Raw genomic sequence first — 18,846 nt, 5'->3', positions numbered from 1 at the left:
CTAATGTAGGCTGGAATGTCTGTTTTATTTGTTTGTCCTCTGATCAGCTCTGCTGTCTTGCTATTAATGTTACGCCTATAATTTTTCGTTCCATCGCACGCTCCATGGCTCTCGGTTTCCTATCGAGTTTCCTTGTTATCCCCCTTGTTTCTGCCCCATATGTTAGTACAAGCAAAATGCAATGGTTGTACAGCGGGCAAGTTGCCAGTCATGAGTCGGGAATGCCTTCCATATGCGCACCAGCCCACCCTTATTCTACGGTGAATTTCCTTCACATGAGTTGGCTCCCCTGTTAGTATTTGACCTAGATGTGCATACTTTTGTACATATTCTAGGGTCCGGTTGTCAATCATGAATCTCCGGTATTTCGCGGGGCCACCTAGCATCATCTTCGTCTTTCGCATATTTATTTATCTTCAGCCCCCACTTTATTACTCTTTTGGTTGAGATCTGTCATTTGTGGCAATATGTCGCCATCATTGCTGAAGAGCAAATGTCATCTCTAAACCTTAAGTTTTTGAGATATCCTCAATTCAACTCAATTCCCATTTCTTCCCAACCTAGTCGTTTGAATACCTCTAAGCAGGCAGTGAAGAACATTGAGAGATGGTATCTCCTTGCTTGACCCCTTTCTTTATCGCAATCTTTGCTTTTCTCGTGTAGCAGCAAGGCAGCTGTGGAGTATTTGCATATGTTGCTGACGGTATTCACATATGTTTCAAGTACACATTGACGATGCAATGCCTCCAAGACTGCTGGTATCTCTACAAAATGTAATGCGTTTTCACAGTCTATGAAAACCGTCTGAAGAGTTTTGTTGTACTCAGCACATTTCCCAATTACCTGATTGATCACATGGCTATGATTCATCATAAAGTACCCCTTCCTGAAGCCGGCTTGCTCTTGGTGTTGATTACAGTCAAGTGCTTCTCTCAGCCTATCAGAAATTACCTTCGTGAATGTTTTGTGTTATGCTGAAAGTAAGCTGATTTGTCTAAATTCTTCAAATTTCTTAACGTCGCCCTTCTTCTGGTGCAAAATAATAATGGCGTTCTTCCAACTCTCTGGTACAGTTGAGGTCTTAAGACATTGTGTGTAGCGCTGCAAGCTTCAATATGAAAATTGTGCAGACCCCCCGCACTGTGGGAATCGATGTAAGCGAAATTTTCTGTGCTGTTTGCTTTGATTGACGATAATTAGTGGTCATGTTGACGGCGAATGTTTAATTTCTTCAACGTTTTGTCCAACACGAGCGTGGTGAGTTGACGTTAAACGTTACCTTGCGTGCACCACTGCTGTTTGTTTGCGTTGTACACAAAACACAAAGAGAGAGGTATTTCCTTCAGGCCTAGTTGTGCGCTATGCTTCATAACCTCTGAGAGGTTTGAGAATTGTCACTGCCTCACATGGCACATTGCCTTGTGGCAGAAGCATTAAATTTGAATTGAAATGTTTTATTTATTTATTTATTTATTTATTTATTTATTTATTTATAGAATACTGTCAATCCCCGATGGGGATTATTATAAGGGTGAACAACATGTCACAACTCATCAATGAACGGTACTAAAACATTAAATAGAAAAAGAGCACATAATGATTGGAGACTATACAAGAATAGCAGTAGTACATTCATACATAATAATACAGGCAACGAAGCCAAAAAAAGTCCCGCCGTGGTTGCTCAGTGGCTATGGTGTTGGGCTGCTGAGCACGAGGTCGCGGGATCGAATCCCGGCCACGGCGGCCGCATTTAGATGGGGGCGAAATGCGAAAACACCCGTGTACTTAGATTTAGGTGCACGTTAAAGAACCCCAGGTGGTCGAAATTTCCAGAGTCCACCACTACGGCGTGCCTGATAATCAGAAAGTGGTTTCGGCACGTAAAACCCCATAATTTAATTTTTTTTTAACGAAGCCAATGTACTTCAACCAGCAGGGAAACTCGAAAACATGCGAGAACCACAATCGGAATACCAGGCAGGTCGTAGGGGCGCACTCCTCATTAATTTTGTCAACGTTGTGTTCTTTAACGTGTCCCCAAATCAAAGTGCGCGAGCATTTTTTATCCGCGACCTCGAGCAATTCCATAGCCGCAAAGCTGCCGCGGAGGGCACAGAAGTGTTTGCTTGACGTGCGACTGCTTCCGTTGTATCGCCTAGACACTGCGGCGTGCTTTAATTATTGCGGCTCTGCTTCTGCACGCCCTGCGTAAGTTGTCCGCTGCACATATTTGCATGTTTTTATTTTTCAGAAGTAGCAGAAGTGAACCGCGCAGTACCTCGAACTTAAGTTTATCCTGCGTTTCCTTGCATTTTCACGTCAGCTTCTTCCTATCCACCCTGCCTTGTAGTTGTATGGTAACTGCGAACAAAGAGTGGCAAGGCTCGTTTCTTCACTCGTTTCGCGACAGCGCAAGTTCTGCCCATTCTCTGCCTCCTGTTCCGTCTCCTGTCTTCCATTCTATCTAGCTTCCCTCTGGACTAGCACGTCGGTAGAAAGGTAAGCGCTTGCGGGGGTCACGGATAATTACAGCTGTCACGAGGCTAATGTGGCGACGACGCGGGAGCTACACAGGGCATTGTGCACATTCGACGCGGTGCAGTCCAATCAATGTCCTCGCTTCTCTTCTCTACGACGCTCTTTCGAAGCACGCTCTGAATCACCCCGCGACGCGGTGCGCCAGTCAGCAGTGGTGAAGGAAAAGGCAGGGAAAGTTTCGCTTTGAAATGTCCTCATCTTGCCAAGTCGACTGTTATACCGTCTTTCTCGGCTACATAATTGGATGGCTTATCTGCGAATTGTACCGTTCGTAATAGAAGTCTTCTGCCACCTTCCCTATGTTACTAAAAAAAATTATGGGATTTCACATGCCACAATGACGATCTGATTATGAGGCACACTGTACTGGGTGACTCCGGAATAATTTCGACCGCCTTAGGTTCGTTAACGTGCGCTTAAGTCTAAGTATACGGGTGTTTTCGCATTTCGCCCCCATTGTAATACAGCTGCCGTGGCCGGGATTCAATCGCGCTACCTCGTACTTAGTACCCCAACACCATAGCCACTAAGCAACCACGGTGAGTCACTATGTTACTGAAAATGCTAATAAGGTTGCCTTGTTTGTTATCTGCCGTGTCTTAGCAGTACTTACGTACGGGACAGAAACCTGGAGGCTTGCGAAAAGGGTTCTACATAAATTGAGGACGATGCAACCAGCTATGGAAAGAAGAATGATAGGTGTAACGTTAAGGGATAAGAAAAGAGCAGATTGAGTGAGGGAACAAACGCGAGTTAATAACATCTTAGTTGAAATTAAGAAAAAGAAATGGGGCATGGGCAGGACATGTAATGCGGTGGGAAGATAACCGATGGTCATTAAGGGTTACGGACTGGATTCCAAGGGAAGGGAAGCGTAGCAGGGAGCGACAGAAAGTTAGGTGGGCGGATGAGATTAAGCAGTTTGCAGGGACAACATGGCAACAAATAGTGCGTGACCGGGGTAGTTGGAGAAGTATGGGAGAGGCCTTTGCCCTGCAGTAGGCGTAACCAGGCTGATGATGATTATGTTGATAATGTTTCTTATTTACTGCGTGCGCCCTAGCTAAACAATAATGCTGGCTCCCTTTTTTTATTGCTGCCTCAATCTCTCTGATATTATAATTAATTGCGTTTTATATTATAATTAATTATAATATAATGGTATTATAATGTATTATATGTATGTATAATGTATATAATGTATTATAATTAATTGCGCAATTAATTAATTGCGATTTGAATCGACCTTGCGCTTGGCGCGGAGGTCGATGGCAGCGCTGCGGTGGCGGGAACGGCAGCGGGCTAAATGGTGCGCATAGGCTAGCAGTTGGGGCACTTAAAGAGGATCTCTAAACGTTATTGCGGCGGCCCGGTCGGTCGATGTGGTACTGATCGTTTGATCATATTTACGCGGTGCTTAGAGAACATGTGCTCCTTTTTTGTGTGAATTAACGATCACTAAGCCCTGGGTCCTGTGCAATGCTATTACCTCGCTGTATGTTTCTTGCGGTGCGCCGTTGTTGATTATCGTGGTGCGGTCCACACGCGCTTTCTTTGTGCCCGGCTCATGAGAAGCTGTTGTACCATTTTCTTTCTCTGTGGTTGTACTCTCGCCGCTCCCGCATCGGCTCACAGTGCACGGAAGAATGTGTTGATAGTTGTGCTATCGCGTGCTGTAGTTCACCGCAATTCAACACTACGCTGGACGGACTGTTGGTGCAGTCGATGCGGCGTGAACGGACACGAAGGAGCGCTCACCTCAGAAGGTAAGTCCGGCGCCTAGCGCATTCTTATGGTTCATGTAGTGTACCTTGTCATGCGCAGCAGAAGATGATTAGTACAGCTACAAAAACAGTAACAGTGATTCCCTAATGTTCGTTCGATATCGTAGTGCACATTTAGCGAAACGTTTCACGAAAATTACCCCGAGATTGATGTTGTTAAGAGCTTCATCTATTGTTTATTTTCTTTTTGTTATGAAGTATGCTAGCGCCGGGGCATCGCTTGGTCTGAACGGACACAAAAATTCAAGCAGGGAATGTCACTGCTTCTGTACGTAATTTCTCAGCAAGAAATCGTATAGACAATTCTAGAAGTACGTTGATGTGTTGTGCAAATGTTTTCACATCTAACGTCAACGCGCGATGGCATCCAAATGATCTGACTCGTGAGAAGATTTTAGCTTGTATGCAAACTTTGATGCTTATAGATTGTCGCCAAGGCAACCTGTATTTCTTGTGTTTAGTGTTCTCTTTGCTTTCGTGCCTTTGACACGTTGAATAACTACCTGTGATGTAAGAATGAAATATTTAATTTGTCTAAGCGGATGCAGCTTCTTGTAGCTGGCTGTACGAGAGCTTTCCACAATTTGACGCGGTGTTGTTAAATCACAAGTCTGCAGATTCAGCAGTGATTAAAATAAGCTCAACATTCGTTGTTTAGGGATGTCACAATTTCCAGAGACGGAGGCATCTCTGCACCACAAAGGAGACTGCGGCACTATGCAGCCTGAACAGCACGACAAAGCATCTGATCTGCCTGCTTTGACAAGGTACGTACAAAACGGCCACAGCCATTTATGTGTTCTAGGTTCTGTTCGTGTATTTGGTACCTGCCAACTTTCCCGATTAGTTTCTGCTTTTCCAAGTGTGCTGTTTGTGTACAGCGTGTCAAGGTAAATAATGGTTAATAATGTATGCATAGAAAAATGTGGGCGCTTAGAGAAAGCTTTAGGAAAGTGCGTGCTGTCTTTCCAACACAGGATTTCTGTCTAGAATTTTTGCAAAATATGAAGTGCACAGGCTGGCAGGTTTGGCAAACAATGTTCAACACTTTTGCTTTAGATTTTAATGTAGCCGGTTCATTATCTGACCATAGTATAGCATAGCGTCAAGCTTGAAGCTGATCTCTGATGTCACGTCAGTTGCAGGATGTAATAACGTGGTATCACAAACTGCTTGTTACGCATGTCAGTCAACATGGTGCAGTGGTCACAGGTGCGAGTATGACCAAAAGCTGGGCATTCTTTGCCCTTCTGCACACTATGTGGGATAGAGCTTGAACTATGCTATAGTGGCACCATCTCCCTCACCTTCTCTTCCTCATTATTCTGTTAACTTGCAGTAAAATGCACAACTTCTAGAGGCTTAATTATGGTGTTGTCTGCTGAACTTGGCTGATGCGAATTTCAGTAGTCTGGGGTACCCTCAAAGCCATGCTGTACTTTGCATGCATTTTAATATGGTCAATTTGAAATATGTGAGTGGCTGTGGCATTCTCAGAGAAACAAGGCCTCTTGTGAAAAATGCATACATGCATTATTCGCATTTTCTAATACTCTTTCAAAAAGCAGCCTATAGGCTGCTCCTCGAAGTGACCACCTTTGCTTACTCTACGTGGCAGTCTGGTCCAGTTTACTTAACCTGTCTGCCATCTATGCACGAGGAGGACAGAAGCGAAAAAAAGGGACCTTCGATTAATGTTTTTGCAGAGATGGCTTATACATTGCACTTTTCTTATCTTGCAGGCTTTGTTAACTCAAAGCTTTCTATGGGCGAATACCAGCATTTCATTCCTATTTATACCTAATAAGAATTACTTTGTTGATAGTGTCACTTTTTATATTATACTCTTGTGAGAATAAGCTCACTTGTTTTAATGCAGATGTGGCTGGGCCTGCAGAAAGAGTGTAAGCAGACTACTGTGTTGCTGATCAGTGCTGGTGCTGATCTCTACGTCTGAGTTGGCCTCACAACGTCCAGGCACCACTGTGCTTTGCTTCATTGACAAGGTAATATGATATAGACACCTTGCACCTCAGTATCAGTTTTGAGAAATATGCTAAGACACAAGGGTTGGCCTTGGTGATAAATACACTCGTGTTCTTTTTTTAAAGCGTTCTTCTTGCAGTGTTCCTCATGTACATGTTTTCAAAAGATGCTTAAATGCAAACCGCCATGGAACTTGTTTATGCCTTAAAGTAGCACTCTTTCACCAAAAAAGCCTTATTTAATGCACAATTCATAAGAAAGGTGAGGAAGTGACAGGACATAAGTCTAACAACCATCCAGTTTTACTGCTTGCACAGCACTATAAAGCGAGAGGTGAAAGGGCAAGAACAGATAAATCGAAAATGCATGTTGCTCACACAACTGCGAAAAGGACACATGGCATGGCTACTATGACGATTGTTTTACAATGATAAATAAGCAGTCTTGCTATCTGATAGTCCACTGGAGGTGGAGCCAACTTGCAGATTCCCTGTCACACATATAAGGAAATCTTAACGAATTTCGCCAGCACTATGGTCCTTATACATTGCCACAGTTGCACAGTTTTCAAACAAAATAATGCAAGTGAGCTTTGCACTACTAAGTGACCACGAAATGACCTGAGCATTCAGTTAACATGGTTGCAAATCCAGTCATTTATACATTGGCCTGTTTTGCCGACGTAGTGTCTACTGCACGACAGTGGTATTTAATATCCATCAACACCCCTGTGCTCTACGTACTCTTTCTTGCATGCTTTTTTTTTCACAGGTAGTGGAAGATTACTTGATTCCAGAACAATTTGGTTTGTTCTACACATGATAGTGAACTTGCCAGTCTTATATTAAACATGGAATTGGGTAGAAAGATGTGGTATATCTTATGGTGCCCTGGTGCATTCAGCTTGTGCAGATGCTTCAAGCTTGTATTGACAAAAATTGGGATGAAGCCATAGGAGGAGAGTTGTAAATGTGTAACGAAAGCCTCCTGATTGATATGCTGAGTTGTGCTGCTGTGGACACTTATTGGTTATCCCTACTGGGTAACGTTGTTAGGGTTATGGATGCTTTGACACTGTAGGGCCTACAAGATGGCTAGCATTACAGAACACATTAAAACGACTAGGGATGCGTGTCGTGCTATGGTATCATAATTGGCCCACAAAGTGACCACCTTTGCTTACACTATGTGGTAATCTGGCCCAGTTTACTTAACCCGACTGCCATCTATGCATGAGGAGGAGAAGGGACTAAAAAAATGAAGGGACCTTCGATTAATGTTCTTGTACAGATGGCCCATACATTGCATTTTTCTTATCTTGCAGGCTTTGTTACTTAAAGCTTTCTATGGGCGAATATCAGCATTTCATTCTTATTTATACCTAATAAGTATTGCTTTGTTCACAGTGTCACTTTTTATATTTACCGTATTTACTCACATAACGATCGCACTGACGTAATGATCGCAGCCCTGAATTTTGTCGTCCAAATTCGATTTTTTTTATTTCCTGTGTTGATCACACTCCGAACTTGCAGCAGCGATCTGTCATGTGCCAAGTCTAGCTATTAATGATCGCGCCTACCATCTGTCGGATGCTACGCGAACAACTCTTCAAGACAAACCAAGCAGTCTGGACTCACCAAACATTCTTAAGTATATGTCCGATTTCATTCCTTTCATCACTTTCCGCACTTCCATGACAAAAAAGTTACAACCAAAATTGCCTTTATTATGTGTAGGCTTTGTAATGGTTGTGGTCAAGAACAACAAAAAAGGCACCTTTCGATTCTTCTCATCTGCACTCGTGGGCATGCCACAAATCTTGTAGCACTTGTAACACAGCTAAGGTATTCGCCCACCCTTAGCGGAAACGTGCTGTATTAGGATAGTAGTGAAGACAGATGCCGCCGTGTCTTTCTATGTCACTGGCAGCTAAGCGCGCCCATCTGTTTCTGCCCCCTGATAGTGGACATGGCTACGTTATTGCCACAAACTTACTGATATTAATGATATTATTCGCTCCGGATACGGAAGAAACTGTTTCAATTCATGTAATGTACTCGCGAGAAAAGAAAATCGCGTTCGGCGTATTTGGTGTGTTCAGCTTGCTGCGCCGGACGCCATTTTTGTTTTGGTGTCCCGCACTACACTCAGTGGCAGCCACCTATTTGTTGACCTGTTGCCATCCCGCAGCAAATGCGGGATAAAAAAATAATCTTTTTGCAGGAAATTTAACCGGCGTAATGATCACACATCTGAATTTGCGACCATTTTTTTACAAAAAAGTGCGATCATTATGCGGGTAAATACAGTAATCTTGTGACACCAAGCTCACTTGTTTTAATGCAGGTGTGGCTGGGCCTGCAGAAAAGCTGTAAGCAGACTGCAGTGTTGCTGATCAGTGCTGATCTCCACGTCCGAGTTGGTCCCACAACATCCAGGCACCAAGGTGCTTTCACAAGGTAATATGATATGGACACCTTGCACCTCAGTATCAGTTTTGAGTTTGACTTTTGATAAATATTTAAGACACAAGGGTTGGCCTTGGTGTAAATACACTCGTGTTCTTTTTTTAAAGTGCTCTTTCTGCAGTGTTCCTCATGTACATGTTTTCAGAGGATGCTTACACTCCTTAAATGCAAACTGCCGTGGAGCGTGTTTAGGCCTTAAACTAGAACTCTTTCACAAAAACTATCATTTAGTTTCTATAGTAGTATTAAAGGTGCATTATTCTTTCCTATAAACAATTCTTCACTGGCATCCATGCAGTGTTTTCCGTCTGCATATTCCGCAGTGTGGTAGCAAAGAGCTGTGCTATCTGTGTATTCACTTGCATGAGCTTGTTATACTTGTTCATTTAATGTAAAATACTTGTGGAAAAGTATTAGACTATTTCTGTGGTCTTGTATTGCAATTCTGCAGCCATGTATATTGTTTGCGAAACACGAACGTTTAACAGACACAGGAACAAGACAATGCGAGGACAAGCACTTGCTTTCAACTGCTGGGGTTAATGTTGAAATATCAATTTACATAGGTAGAAAACTCATAAGCCTCCGTGTTCTCTTTTTCCTGTTTCTCTGTGAGATTTTCACGCTTTACACACAATATCATGCAAGAACCAGCCCATTTAGTTATGCAGTGGAGCCACCTATTGTGCATGTCAGTTCCAATGGCTTGTTAGAATCTAACAGGACCGGCTGCTTTGTTTACATTTTTTTTTGCAGAGGCATACGAGCACTTTGTGTCAAAAACGCCGAGCACTGTGGATACAGAGGCAAGGAGGCTGAAGGACCTGAACAAGCACCTGGCCACCATGCTTCGGGATGCAAAATAAAGATGGTTTGTGTTAATTGTGTGCCCTAAAAAGTGTCCTCTTTGTCTCCGAGCTGGCACATCGGCCGACTCACGTGATAGAAATTAACTCGCTGTAATGTTGGCAGTAGATGTTACTGTGTGGAACTTCACCAAAAATATTGCATGAACAAAAGAACTCATTCAACACAAATGAGAACACTTGTAGAATGCAGCTAAACAAGAATAGTGTCATTTTGCATAGCTGAACGAGAACATTTTCATGTAGCATACACAAACGAGAACGATATCGTTGAGCATAGACGTGCGAGAACTATCTCGTCAAGCATAGCTATGCGAGAATAATCTCGTTTAATGTACCCATACGAGAACGATCTCGTTCAGTGACGATGTCCTCTCATACACATGTGACATACGACATCGTTGAGTGTACGGAGCAATAATAGCGTAGAGAAGTTCTCGTAAAATTCTCATACATATTTTTTCAATAGGGGTAGTCTGCTTGTGTTGAGTGGAGCAGGAACGTACAATGTCGGCGATAACTTTCGCGAGGAAGTTACGACCACGGTCAGTGAGCAGCTGTCGCGGGGCGCCATGAAGTAAGATAATGTCACGCAAGAGAAAGCCCGCGACGTCAGTGGCGCAACTGGTAGGGAGAGCCCGCGTGATAGCGTATCGGGTGGCGTAATCAGTTGCGACGGCTACCCATTTGTTCCCAGAGGATGACGTGGGAAAGGGACCGAGGGGGTCTAATCCAACACGAAAGAACGGTTCCACAGGGACAGTGATCGGCTGGAGATGACCGGCTCTTAGCACCTGAGGTGTTTTCCGATGCTGGCAGGTATCACAGGCAGCAGCATAGCGTCGGACGGAGCGAGCGAGACCAGACCAATAGAAGCGGCGGCGGACGCGGTCGTACGTGGGGGTGGCGCGTACGACCTCGGTGACACAGCTCGAGTTTGGTTTCGGACGCACGAAGAGGAGCTCACCAGTTGGGATTCGCTCAAGCAAAAGCTCCGAGACTTGTTCGGCAACCCCTACGGTCACAAACTTGCCGCGCAGAAGGCGCTTTCCGGCCGTGTGCAGACGTCAACAGAGCCCTATGTCACGTACATTCAGGACGTCTTGGCTCTGCCGCAAAGTTGATGCACACATGACTGAGTCCGACAAGGTTGCCCACATCCTCAAAGGCACTGCCGATGACGCCTTCAACTTGCTCGTATTCAACAACGTCGCGACGGTGGATGCTGTTATAAAAGAGTGCCGCCGCCTGGAACTCGCTAAAAGCCGACGTATCGATCAGCAGTTTGCCCGTTTGCCCAACACCCCAGCGACATCTTCCTCTGCCGACGCTCCTCGTCTCAACAACACTGGCGATATTACCAAGATCGTCCGGCGTGAAATTGAGGCCGCCTATCCGGCACCCTTCGACTCCAGCCTCACCAACGCACCTGCAGTCACGGTTTCCCTGATCCAGGCAGTTGTCCGCCAGGAGTTCTAAAACATGGGCCTTCACACCATCTGCTCGGCCCATCGCCCTGATACCCATCCGGCTTCTTCGATTCTGCCCCGTCCCGCATCTTCTTACCCACCACATTTCCGCAACCCAGCTGAATGGCGCACTGCTGACGACAAGCCCATTTGTTTTCACTGCCGTCGCATCGGGCACATTTCTCGGCACTGTCGAAGTCCCTGGACTTCCCCGACCCGGTCTGCTTATACTGCCTACTCTCGCCCCTCAGGTGGCCCTTCTCGTCCCTATGCCGCACGCTCCGATAATGCCGCCACTGACTCTCCTGCGCCGAACCGCCCCTATTCTCGTTCACCTTCGCCCCAACGACGACAATCTCGCTCTTCCCAGCCCCGTCGTTCCTTTTCGCCGACTCCCTTCGGACGCTGCTCCCAGCCGGAAAACTAGATGACGCAGCGCCTCGAGGTGACGCTGCATTGCTCCCTACGCCGCCAAATCCTCCACTGACGTTGCCCACTCATCTGAACCTTCTTGATGTGCAAGTCGACGGTGTTCCTGTATCTGCTCTTATAGACACTGGGGCGCATTTGTCGGTAATGAGCGCGGACTTTCGTACCCGCCTGAAAAAAATAATCACGCCCGCCACGACGCATGTTGTCCGTGTCGCCGATGGCGGAACAGCCCCCGTAATTGGTATGTGTGCCGCCCGTGTCTCCTTCGCCGACCGCTCCACAATTGTGCTATTCAGTCATCGCCCACTGTCCCCACGACATCATCCTCTGCTTAGACTTCCTCTCCGCACATTCTGCTCTCATTGATTGTTCCGCCAGTACTCTCCGCCTTGACCTGCCTGTTCTGGATCCCGCTGAACAACACCCCAGTCGCCTCAGTTCCGTCGACTTCGTTCGCTTGCCACCTACGGCACTGACTTACGTTGACCTAGTGTCATCCCCACCAGTGCCCGACGGTGCTGGTGGCTCCTATACAAGACGTCATCCTTACACACGGGATCACGGTACCTCATACCGTTTTATCTATTACGGCTAATTGCGTCTGCCTGCCAGTGGTCAATTTTGGCTTGACGACACAAGTGCTGCCACACGGGATGTCTCTGGCAGAGCTTTGCTCATTCGAGGATCACTCAATAGCATCTATTGAGGTAGACGGCAATTCAGCCGATCCTCCTCTACCATCTCAGTCGACAACTTGTACCATCGCCGACTTACAGAAAATTATTGCGCCCGACATGCCGTCCGAGCACGCTCGTGAGCTCTACCGCGTTCTGTTTTCCTACAACGATATTTTTGACTTTAACGATCGTCCTTTGGCCCAAACTACAACTGGTAAACACCGCATTAATGCCGGCGATGCCCCTCCTATTAATCGCCGCCCGTATCGAGTGTCACCGGCTGAGCGTCAAGTTATTCACGCAGAAGTTCGCAAAATGCTTGCCAAGAACATCATAGAACCGTCATGTAGTCCATGGGCGTCACCTGTTGTACTGGTAATACTATTCCGTAGCACTATTGCTACTCAAGGGCAATCTTAAATTCTTGTTGTTACCTTACTAGATCCACGTTATCCAATCTTTTGCGATTAGTTCAGTTCTTGTTCTCTTCAGGTTGAGGGCAATTCTCGCTCTTACTAACCTACGATTGCTAAACTTTACCTACTGCTACTGTGCCCTGTAGTATGCCTGCGTCACCATACTATATAATATCTATTTCACTTTTTGCTACTTCCTTAGGACTTCTTCATGTTCACTCCCTATTTCTATAATATCGGAAAAACACATTTATAGGTTGCTTTAGATACACGCAAACACAAGAACAGTTTTGGTGCCACTCAAGACACGAAGATTGATGAAGGTGTTGTTCAAGCTCAGTGCTCAGCTTTTCCGTTCCTGTCTAAATAGCATCAAAGCTGTAAAATATCTGGGGCCGCATTCACTCATTCATTAAAGGGGAAAAATATTGATAATATGGGTGCAAAAGCAATTCAGAAACTGTATTTCCAGAAAAAAAAGTTGGCTGCTGGTTCTCCTCACGTTAACAGTTACAGGACTTTATTCAGGCCTGGTACGAGTGCTTGCGGGGGTTTGAGCCATTATTGATGAATGTTTTTGTGTGTGGACACGAAAATTCTGTAGTACCCTAGCCTTATACCGCTCCGCTGTAAAAACAAGGTTAGGTAAGGCAAACGTTAGGTAGATTTCATGGCCTCGAATAATGTGGGAAAGCTATGCCAAAGCAGCAACCCACTTTCTAAAAAGAGGGTAAGCTATGAATAGAGCCATAGAACATGGTTCATAGCATGTGAAGAAGGCGTCGTACACGAGACCCCACTCTCGTGTGGTGGACACAACGTCGGGCAAACCAGGCGGTGTCGAAACGATACACATTGCTGCAACAATGTAAAGAAAGGCGGTGACGGCTGGCCCACTGCAGCCTGTGCGGTGGCTCACCGTTTTTCCAAATTTTTTTCTAGGTGGCTTTGCCTCTACGCTCCTGGAAACGGTGCACGAGAGCGCGCGCCTGCTACGGCTTCCGGAAAGATGACGTGTTTCCTCCACTGATGCCAGTCCGTTCTCCTTGACCACTCTCCCGCCGCCGCGCAGCCGGGCGCTGCTCTCAGGCGCGCTTTGAGCTGGGCGCGAACGTTGAGCTTGCATCGCATACGTAAGCCGCTGCCGCTGCCTCCGTCGCTGCTTCATCGTCTAACAAGAACTGCAGGAGTACGGTCGGCGGGGCCATTTTCGACAAGCGCGCGAAGTGCGATAGCGGATGCGGAAGCAACATAACATTCGCCAGACGGCGCGTTCGCGCACCCGAAAACAGTCGGCGAAAATGACCGTTAAGTTAAGCTCCGAAGGCGTCGCACTCGAGCGCACTCCAACGTGCTCCTTTGGAGTTCGGAGCGCGCTAACTTAACGCGCCCATTATGTTTAGCAAGGAAAAGAATGTCGTATCTCGATGTATGTCTGCGCGTGCCTGAGTTGCTGCATGGCATGTAAATAGTGATACGGATTCTAATAAATATTCTTTTGAAAGTTAGCGCTTCTGTGTGTTCTTCCTGCGTCCGTGTGAAAAACGTTTCCGCGCTAAAGCACTATATAAATGACGGTCTTCTTCATATCACGTGCGAGCTTTAATCGTAGCCTCGGATTCCACTTTCGGAACTGAGAATGCTAACGTACACATGCTCAAGGTTTTGGTGGCGAGCTTACGCAGTTACCGTGCGTTCCTGAAAGCATAGCGTAATCTTCTAAATGTATTCACCCAAGCCTGTGATTGGCCCTTGCGCCACTGATCCAGTTGCGTGTCTCGTAAACAGCACTGTTTTCTGCTACTGCTATTCAAACTGGCCGCAATGGTTAATTACACTGGCGTGATAGTTGTGCGGAAGCCCGCAAAGTGGAAAGAAGTAATTAAAAAGCGAAAGTAAAGACATCCCCCCAATCGTAGCTAAGTCCTACACAGGAAGCCGATACGAAACGGCACCACTGCCGACACGGGTTCCTCTTTCGAGAAACCTTCTTAGCAATTGCTACGATTGGGTGGATGTCTCATTTTCCATTTATTAATTACTTCTCTCCACCTTTCGGGTTTCCGCAGAACGATTACGTCAAACTCTTGCCTTTGCTTCGAGTTGATAAGTTGGACTTGGCCCTGCCATCTGCTACCCACCTGGTTAGCCCAGATGGTAGCAGCCCTAAAAATGCGGTGGTTCCGGGCTGGAGTCCCGGAACAGGACGATCTTTTCTTCAACTGCGAGGGTTTTCTATCGAGGAACCAGTATGTGCTCCTTTGTAGCAATTGCTAAGATTGAGTGTATGTCTCATTTTGTTTTTATTAGTTAGACTCCTTGCTAAAATCTAATGTCTAATATGCTTGCCTTCTTGCAATGCAAAATGTCTGTGCAGGATTGCCACAAGGACTACAAGAGCCTCGTCGGTCCGGAGCACGAAGACTGACGAGACTGAAAAAAAAATGGCAGCCGCGCAGCTGTGAGGATTTCACAGAGTGTGCGCGCAATAAAACGCGGCGGAGTGCTCGGTCATGTTGCAAAGCGCATGCTGAAACTGCCGCGTAATAGAGAAATTATCTGCATCAAGGCATAGTATGGCTAAAGTCATCCAGTGAGTATGGATCCAGGCGTTCTAGTTTCGACGCGCCCATCTCTTTTCTGGCTATCGTAAGAAGACTGCGCCGCAAGCCTCCTCCACAAATATCGGACAGCGGCGCTGCGTGCACGCGCATTTCTGTGCACAGCACTGTTGCGCAACTGAGTTTAATGTGCTTTTTGTGTTGACACATCTAGCGTAGGTGTTCGAGAAGCACATGCGACACAGTGCTATATTCTGCTGAATCTCTACAGCGCTGAAACATGGCATTCGTACTTGAAACTGCCTGAAACTGAGCTTGCTGGTATTGATCCATGGCTAAAAAAAAAAAAGCGCCAGAAAAACATGGGACAAGAAAGACCAGACAGGACGAGTGCTGACTAACAACACGTTAATTTATTTTGCTCGCACTAAAATATACGCCCGGGAGAAATGAGGCTAAGCCGCCGGAGAACAACCTCGATCGCCTCAGCCCCGCAGTAGAATCGCTCGCACGCGCGAAATTCAGCGCCGCCTCGCCCTCTTTCACTCGCACGTGCGGCGGCCATTTTATCGCCCTTGGACTTAATGCGGAACGTCGACGCCGATGGCAGAAATGCGCCTGGAGTGCCCTATAATTGCCATCGCAATAAAATGCGAGAGAGAAAAACATGCTCATTGGCTGCAAACATCAAGCAGGGCAGGCGGCAATGTGGCACCGCCACGTTTCAAAGAGGGCCGCCAATAAGTCGGCACTTGCGTCGTCGCCTACCCTATGGGCGGCCGCCAGATGCGTAGGCGTGCCCACCGGCGTAGTTCACTGCTTCTCCGCGGCAAAGGGAGTGGCGCTGTGGTCCGAGGGCTGTCGCAAAGCGTGCGTCGGCTGCTGCTGAGTCTTGTAATTCTTATTATGCACCTGTCATATTTAAAATAATTGCTTTTCCCTGTAAAACCCGAAATAAAATTATTAAATTATGTTGAGAGAGAGCATAAATATGCGAGGTTTCATGCTGCATTGAGGAATCTTCAAAAGCGGTCATTTATATCGTCTGTCAACACGCACACGGCGCGGTGCACTGCGCTCACAGTCACGATAGTTCTCCTACAATTCACATTTCAGGAGCTCTGGGTGATGTTCGAGAATACCAGGCGTTTTAGGCTTCGAGACACAGAGCAAGTGTTCTTGCGCCGAAGAAAACTCGCCAGAGGGGCACCACTTTTCGGAAACAATTTCGGAAAGTAAGTTCAGTTAGTTCAGTAAAGTCATTGCGCTACACCATGGTCCTGCGTCGTTGGGTATGCGTGGTTCGGAATTATTTTTCGTTTAAAGACGGTCGACGCCGGGTTTCCTGCTTCACCTATCGCATTCACCTATGCATGCTGTTACGTTTCGCCTACGACGCGCGGTATAGCCGGCGCGGATGCAACGGACGCCGGGGCTTCGTTCAAAGCGGCGGACATTTTGGCCCGTTCAGCGCTGCCGCAACGCCTCCCCGCCAAGCGCGTCCAGGCATATTTCAATGCCACGTGTCTTCGTGTGCGCGTGCGTGTGTGTGTGCATGTTGGTGCCCACGCTTGTCAAAGCGCGGCAGCCGGGGAGAGGAGCTCCCCCAACTGTGAAGCGAGGAGGTCTGACCGGCGCCGGCCCGGCGGATGCGTCACCTACTAGTCTCAACGTGCCCGAGCACCGCCGTCACGTGGCCTCATCCCAAGCCGTTCCTTCTTGCCCTCGACTCCGAGAGTATAAAACCAGCTGCCCCCGGACGCCGAGGAGGCTCCGATTTCTTCCGTCGAGTAACGTGCTCTCCCGTCTCTCCACTTCGGTCGACCTGACCGGCCGCTCTTTTGCGATTCTAGAATAAACAAGTTGTTCTGTTAGCAGTCGACTCATGCTTTGCCAGGACCTTAGGATGCTTCCAGTTGTGCTCCAGGCCGCCAGGCCAACGTACCCTTGGGGCTTGCGACCCAGATGCAACAATGCCTGGAGAGGCAAAGCAGAAACGTGGGTCTGAAAATTAATCTGCAGAAAACTAAAGTAATGTTTAAAAGTCTCGGAAGAGAACAGCAGTTTACGATAGGTAGCGAGGCACTGGAAGTGGTAAGGGAATACATCTACTTAGGGCAGGTAGTGACCACGGACCCGGATCATGACACCGACATAACCAGAAGAATAAGAATGGGCTGGGGTGCGTTTGGCAGGCATTCTCAAATCATAAACAGCAGGTTGCCACTATCCGTCAAGAGAAAAGCGTATAGCAGCTGCGTCTTACCAGTACTCACGCACGGGGCAGAAACCTGGAGGCTTACGAAAAAGGTTCTGCTTAAATTGAGGACGACGCAACGAGCTATGGAAAGAAGAATGATGGGCGTAACGTTAAGGGATAAGAAAAGAGAAGATTGGGTGAGGGAAAAAACGCGGGTCAATGACATCTTAGTTGCAATCAAGAAACAGAAATGGGCATGGGCAGGACATGTAATGAGGAGGGAAGACAACCGATGGTCATTAAGGGTTACGGACTGGATTCCAAGAGAAGGGAAGCGTAGCAGGGAGCGACAGAAAGTTAGGTGGACGAATGAGATTAAGAAGTATGCAGGGACGACGTGGCCACAATTAGTAGATGACCGGGGTTGTTGGAGAAGTATGGGAGAGGCCTTTGCCCTGCAGTGGGTGTAACCACGCTGATGATGATGATAATAATAACACACAAGAGACGGACAACAGATTCCGCAAGTCGACCACATATGCATTCTTGGGCTCCTCATCGAAGCCACCGGATGCCACGGACACACGATCAAACACTTAACCGCCAAAACCAATAACATGATCAGACTCATCCACAGAGTCTCGGAGCGCAGGAGGGGTCTCTGCGAAGATAACCTTTTGCGCGTATACCACGCGTTCCCTATGAGCCACATTAATTACGTCGCCTCTGCCCACAACTGGACCAAAATAGAAAAGACGAAACTAAACACACTCATGCGCAAGAGCATCAAGCAGGTCTTGGGCATTCCACAAAGAGCAAGTACAGCAAAGGTTGACCAGCTAGGCGTGAACAACAACATGGACGAAGTGATCGAGGCTCAGACTATGGCGCAAATACTCCCCCTATCCTCGTCGAAAGCCGGTAGACTAATCCTAAACAAAGCTAATGTCTCCCCATCTCCCTATCTCGAGCACGCGGTTACCCTACCGAGCGAAATTAGAGACAACTACAAAGTCTCACCGTTTCTCAGAAACGTCCACCCACAACAAAACGTGGACAAGCGGGCCCGCGCGGTTCTCAACCACACCGACACGGATCGTGAAGCCACCGCATTTGTGGACGCGGCCCAGTACGGCAACACATCCACTTTCGCGATAGCAGTCGTGGACGGCAACGGAACCTTAGGATCATCCGCACCGGTTAAAACGACCACCAGCCCTAAAGCAGAACACATAGCCGTAGCCATCGCCATGCCAGACCCCACATTTACCTATGTCCTCACGGACCCGTGGGCCGCAATTAGGGCCTACGAAAGTGGCACCGTATGTAAAGAAGTAGCACATATACTACTAGCGAGCTCAAAGGAGAGCAAACGACGCCTCTCCTGGTTCCCCGCTCAAATGGGGAAAGACTTTCACCCGCGAAAACCAAACCTCAATGAAA

The 18,846-nt window shown here is 47.1% G+C and overlaps 1 protein-coding gene and 2 long non-coding RNA genes across 4 annotated transcripts in view; all 3 read left to right on the top strand.

Moving 5' to 3' along the window:
• Nucleotides 1–15,238, top strand: part of LOC126523950 (uncharacterized) — a 283,481-nt gene extending 268,243 nt beyond the window's left edge. For both annotated transcript variants that reach the window (XM_050172362.2, XM_055066980.2), the window contains exon 6: nucleotides 15,020–15,238. In XM_050172362.2, the coding sequence (XP_050028319.2) occupies nucleotides 15,020–15,070 (51 nt within the window). In that variant the 3' untranslated portion in view covers nucleotides 15,071–15,238. The remainder of the gene's footprint in view (nucleotides 1–15,019) is intronic.
• LOC140219035 (uncharacterized) overlaps nucleotides 1–18,846 on the top strand; it is a 457,444-nt gene that overhangs the window by 334,692 nt on the left and 103,906 nt on the right. The gene's annotated exons all lie outside the window — the stretch shown is intronic.
• Nucleotides 3,904–9,664, top strand: LOC126523953 (uncharacterized). The gene is made up of 5 exons (XR_007597818.3): nucleotides 3,904–4,307; nucleotides 5,002–5,092; nucleotides 6,205–6,331; nucleotides 8,661–8,773; nucleotides 9,539–9,664. It is a non-coding gene; the product is annotated as an uncharacterized lncRNA (long non-coding RNA).

The sequence above is a fragment of the Dermacentor andersoni genome, chromosome 6, assembly GCF_023375885.2.
Source record: "Dermacentor andersoni chromosome 6, qqDerAnde1_hic_scaffold, whole genome shotgun sequence".
Taxonomy (NCBI): domain Eukaryota; kingdom Metazoa; phylum Arthropoda; class Arachnida; order Ixodida; family Ixodidae; genus Dermacentor; species Dermacentor andersoni.
The sequence above is the reverse complement of the archived record's forward strand: the minus strand, read 5'-3'. Positions and strand labels throughout refer to the sequence as shown.